This window comes from Tachypleus tridentatus, chromosome 4 (genome assembly GCF_004210375.1).
Source record: "Tachypleus tridentatus isolate NWPU-2018 chromosome 4, ASM421037v1, whole genome shotgun sequence".
Lineage (NCBI taxonomy): Eukaryota > Metazoa > Arthropoda > Merostomata > Xiphosura > Limulidae > Tachypleus > Tachypleus tridentatus.
In genome coordinates this window covers 10,027,739-10,033,266 of record NC_134828.1, presented here as the reverse complement: position 1 = coordinate 10,033,266, position 5,528 = coordinate 10,027,739, and the positions used below count along the sequence as shown (strand labels likewise).

Sequence of the window (5,528 nt, the reverse complement as noted above, 5' to 3'; positions counted from 1 at the left end):
AACAGTCATTATAGTAATACTTTATAACTGCAAAGCTTACAAGCATAAAATTAACGTGATTATGATTAGCATGCTGGGCTGCGTATGAAATGTCCAAGGTTTGAGCTATGATAGGCCACTAGACATGTTATAAATTTTCAAGCAATCGATTTAGTGTAGATGTGTATGCATCGAGTACTATTGACTGATAGCCCGCTTTCTCTGGTCAAAATTTCAAAATTAGGGTTAATGTGGTGGAAAAATGGAGTGTTTGGTTTTATCATTTAACTTGTGTATCGCAGAATGGATTACATATAACATAAAACAGGCATTAAATACAAGGCAAGTCAGTATGTCTCACAGAAGGGATGCTCACTATAAAATCTCACTATTTTATCAGACAATAGTAATCCATGAGTTTGTGACGGATGCCATTAATCAGCTACTGCCATACCTCTAGTCTATCAATTTAAAATTATGTATGGCTGGTGCAGAAAGCCTTCTAGTAATGCGTGAACATTCAAAAACAAAACTAAAAATCATTGTAACTATTCAGCCAAATTTTGTGGTTAGACGAATCTCTGTCTCAGCTTTCTCAGGAAGCCATTTTGTGCTGAAAGTTTCGTGTTTTTTTTAATTCTCAGTAAAAGCCTTACTCCACTAATACCAATAAAAGTTTATTAACATCATGCCAGAACACATCTTACATCTGCCTTACAGAACAAAAAAGACTTTACAAACTATTACGTCGTTTAAGAAGACAGAACATTCATAAAACAAATATTTTTATTGTTTTAAAGTAAACACTAAACTACAATTTAATAAGAGCCTTCAAATGAACAGACCATTCTAACACATGTTCCACACAAATAGACGATTCAAAAGATTGGTTACTTCATTAAAGATGTGGAATTTACTTATGCATATTTAGGTGACTTAGTCCCAACCGTAGCCACCTTTTCCGAATCCACTGCCTCCCAAACCACCTTTTTTCAATCCTCCTATTCCTAAACCACCTCCTCCCAATCCTCCAATTCCTAAACCACCTCCTCCCAATCCTCCAATTCCTAAACCACCTCCTCCCAATCCTCCAATTCCTAAACCACCTCCTCTCAATCCTCCAATTCCTAAACTACCTCCTCCCAATCCTCCAACTCCTAAACCACCTCCTCCAATGCTTCCACCACTGACTCCTGTAACTGGCAAAGTAATAGGTACAGCGAGAAGAGCAAGAACCGTCACACCACCACCTCTAAATCTACCAAGTCCTCCTCTTCCGAAACCGTCAATTGCTCCTCCACCAGCACCACCGAATCCTCCTCCAAGGCCACCATAACCACTGTAGAAGCTTCCACCCAAGCCAGTGCCGCTAAAACCACCAGCACCACCAAATCCTCCTCCACCAGCACCACCGAATCCTCCTCCAAGGCCACCGTAACCACTGTAGAAACTTCCACCCAAGCCAGTGCCACTAAAACCACCACCTCCACCCAAACCGCTTCCTCCAGGTATTACACTCACTTGTACTGGTTGTGCCTATATATGTTCATAAGAACAGTTTATTTTTTCAATAATATATTCATAATTAATTTGTTACACATCGTAGTTAATATCTAGCAGCACTAACACAAGTATTGCAAAAATAAATCTACTTCTTACTGGTTTCATACAGTCATTTCAAATTCAAAATTAACAAAGCTGAAAATAATTGTTAATCTTAGCAAATACAAAATACCTAACACATATTCAATACAAAACATCTAACAAATATTCAACACAAAATATCTAACACATATTCAACACAAAATATCTAACACATAGTCAATACAAAATATCAAACACATATTCAACACAAAACATCTAACACATATTGAGTCCTCTTTCTTCTTTTTGTCTTACTCAAACTGATTACAAACGATTCTCAAATTTTTGATGTGTGGAAAGCTTAAATTTAAAAAGGTGGACATAGAGAATAGTTCTTCTACAAGTGTAAGTCTTTAAGAGATGAAACACAACAAACACGTAAATATCCTCACATCGTATTTAACGGAGGTTTCTGAAGCAAATCCACACTGAGTTATCTGCTGTTTCCACCGTGGGGAATGGAACCTCGGACCTGTGCGTTGTAAGTCTATAGACTTAGCTCTGTCCCATCGAAGAATTCGTGTTTTACAGCACATAAACTGTTCCTAATAACATGTTATATAAATCCTTGGATACTTACCTGAATAGGAAGAGCAACGAGACGTCCGAGTCCTCCACCACCACCAGCACCACCACCACCACCACCAAAGACACCTCCACCGTAACCAGTAGCTTCTGCTTGCAGGTGATCCTCTTCGGGAGTTGAGGAGGTGGAGTCATCAGTGGCGCCAATCACCGCGCCAGTGCCGAACAACAACAACACGAACGTGAGCTGAAACATATATGGGTATGTATCATAAACGACCAACAGAACGTAATAAAGAGACAAATATAATATTCATTTTGTATCTCAGAACGGCTGTTATGGGTATTAACACTTTTATTGATAAGCAGAGAACAACGTTTCGACCTGAAGATGACCTAAGAATGTCGAAACGTTGTTCTCTGCTTATCAATAAAAGTGTTAATACCTATAACAGCCATTCGGAGACACATTTTTTATTTCAAGTGAGTTTCTCGTCGTCAAGAATAATATTCCTTTTCAATACTCAGAATACATAGAATACTTTTCAATACATAGAAGAAATAATACAGTTTTACCTTGTCATGAATATTCTATCTTGTTGCAAAACAAGTAGGGTAAATACTAACAAAAATACACATAAATATACATTTAAAGATGACGAAATGTATTTGTAACTTACAGAAAACGGAATGTTCTATTTATAGCCTTGAAATAAACCCGATAAGAAGACTGGTGTCTTTTATACAGAATCTATAATACTGTTATTTTATTATTCTGCTTGTGTTATGATGTCTAGAATGTGATTATAACATTTTGAAGGGGAATGAAACACCGAAGATAAATCTTCAGTCATTGAAAGAAACGTGTCGGATAAGCAGGATTACCAACATTTTATAATAAAGCTTGTTAGGTAAGATCGTGTTACTGATCTGTAAAAGGCATTGACGTTAAAAGTATTTAACTACTGGAATAATGAAAAAAAAAAAGGTTAATATATGAGTTTCCTACCATAATGTGGCCCGGCATGGCCAAATGGTTAAGACACTCAACTCGTAATCTGAGGATCGCAGGTTCGAATCCCCGTTGCACCAAACACTATCGCCCTTTCAGCCGCGGGGGCGTTAACTTGTGAAGGTCAATCCCACTATTCGTTTGCAAAAGAGTAGCTCAAGAGTTGGCGGTGGGTGGTGATTACTAGCTGCCTTCTCTCTAGTCTTACACTACTAAATTAGGGACGGCTAGCACAGATAGCCCTCGAGTAGCTTTGCGCGAATTTCAAAACAAAAAATCCTGCCGTAATATTTGACTAGCAGCCCTATTAAGACAAAAGGACACCGAACGAGACCTTCTTCAGACAAATGATCCAATTCTCTGTACACTCACAGCTATCAAATTATAAAATAACTTTCATAACCAAATGTAGGCGTGAATATTTCTTTCTGCACACCCGGCCTGGCATGGCCAAGCGCGTAAGGGGTGCGACTCGTAATCCGAGGGTCGCGGGTTCGCGCCCGCGTCGCGCTAAACATGCTCGCCCTCCCAGCCGTGGGGGCGTATAATGTGACGGTCAATCCCACTATTCGTTGGTAAAAGAGTAGCCCAAGAGTTGGCGGTGGGTGGTGATGACTAGCTGCCTTCCCTCTAGTCTTACACTGCTAAATTAGGGACGGCTAGCACAGATAGCCCTCGAGTAGCTTTGTGCGAAATTCAAAAACAAACAAACAAACTTTCTGCACAACGAAACCTTAACGACTTTACACTTTAACAATACAGAATCTATCCATCCAGATGCTAAGAAAGAATGTTATAAGAGCTCTATTTGGCCGGTAATTTGAGCGGTGACTGGTTATCGCCTATGTAAAAAAGAGATAAGTCAGTTGTATCAAATTAGTAACTCATATTACAACAATAAGAGTCAGTGTTTCGATTTTGAGGCACCTCGTGTTAGATATCACACGGACAAACCCTCTGCCAAGTTCCCGGAAATGTTCGGCACACACCTTTACTCACTCTCGCAGCGACGTCTACCGACCGTGGGCGACCACCATATAATATGCGGGAAACTAAATTTACTGTCGTCATGAAGTCTTAGACAAATGTGTACAAACCCTACACTGAATCCTGTTGATTATTTACATGTTGTTTAGCTATGCCTGTAAAAAGCTCAATTAGTGTGTATCTCTTAATATTGAATGTTTAATAGCAAAAGATAAGAGGGAAAAGCCGAAGTGTTTAGAAACTGTAGAATAACACTGCAAAATACATTAAAATACCAAAGTAAGGGTAACCGCAAAGGAAACGTTAAAATGTAGCTTAGAACTAAGCAGAATAGATTCAGATGTTTAAATAATAAACAAATATAGAACATGTGACGAAAATTTAACAAACAAACCGTTTTAGTCATCTTTCCAGGCTCTGTTCGGAATAGTTTCTCCCTAAACTCGCCTTGTTGTTACCAGGATTTACAAGCCGTTTATATACTCTCTGGAATTGTTTCAGTTAAATGCCAACATGCAAATATAAAGTAAAGGAATGAAGCCTGTCTTAGAAGTGTTTTTTTCAAATGATCTCTTTTTAAAGATCATTTAAATCTGCACGTGTCCATGGCAAAAATAAATAAATAAAGTATTGTTTCTGCGTGCCATAGATCTTCTAGTTCTTAAATCAGCATTCTATTCGTAAGAAATCCACTGATAGTGGAACTATTCTGGTTAGTTTTACAATTACGTGTTTCAACGCAAGTGTTATTTTATTCATTTATTTATTTTCTTGTTATATTTATTTGTTAAACCAGTGTAATTCCAGCCAGACGAAATTAAACTAAACTTATAACAAAATGATTTCATCATAATATATTTGTACATTAAATGCCCGTCATTATTTCAAAAGTTTTTGTTGTAAAAGTTATACAATACAAGAATTCAGCTCTGTTCAGAATAATAGGCCTACTTTCAAAATAACGCGAGTAACTTTAATGTTCACATAGGCCTATATCTTTGATATTATCTGATAACTGAAAGAAATTGCTTTCAATTGTTCTTCACTTCAGGAATTAGGTTCGTTTAGAAAATTACGATTTTTTGGTGTTTTGTTGTTGTTTTACCAATGTGCTGTTTCAGAGAAAGTGTTTCTATATATACGTGAACATCTTAATCGTCAGCAAAAGTAGATGTTTATCACTATACATCGCTCTTTGTTCCAAAATAAAATATCTTTAAATGACGATAAATGTTAAGAAAGACTAGTTTTGAAAGGAAATATCTTTTAAAGATGTTTGTAAAAGTAGCACAGAGCATTATAAATAAGTATAACAATAATTCTAGAGTTTTCTCAACTATCTTAAGTCTACGAACGCGGGACAAAGAGACAAAAAACGAGT

At 37.2% G+C, this 5,528-nt stretch overlaps 1 protein-coding gene across 3 annotated transcripts; it reads right to left on the bottom strand.

Moving 5' to 3' along the window:
* Positions 1–643: 643 nt before the first annotated feature.
* LOC143248548 (uncharacterized) lies at positions 644–4,725 on the bottom strand. Of its 3 annotated transcripts, none has more exons than XM_076496983.1 (3): positions 4,542–4,725; positions 2,204–2,395; positions 644–1,515 (listed from the first exon to the last, which is right to left on the bottom strand). In XM_076496983.1, exons 1-3 carry the CDS (start codon positions 4,551–4,553, stop codon positions 916–918), a joined length of 804 nt encoding a protein of 267 aa, XP_076353098.1. In that variant the 5' UTR covers positions 4,554–4,725; the 3' UTR covers positions 644–915. The 3 variants fall into 3 exon arrangements, with proteins under 3 accessions (XP_076353098.1, XP_076353097.1, XP_076353099.1); XM_076496982.1 differs by lacking the exon at positions 4,542–4,725 and adding an exon at positions 3,158–3,684; XM_076496984.1 differs by lacking the exons at positions 2,204–2,395; positions 4,542–4,725 and adding an exon at positions 2,016–2,195.
* Positions 4,726–5,528: the final 803 nt, after the last annotated feature.

What these genes read in the sequence shown, in the direction of transcription:
- LOC143248548 (XM_076496982.1), bottom strand. An exon ending in TCGTTGCTCTTCCTATTCAG is followed by an intron (nt 1,516 to 2,203) that starts GTAAGTATCCAA and finishes GAACATATATAG; the next exon opens with GCACAACCAGTACAAGTGAG.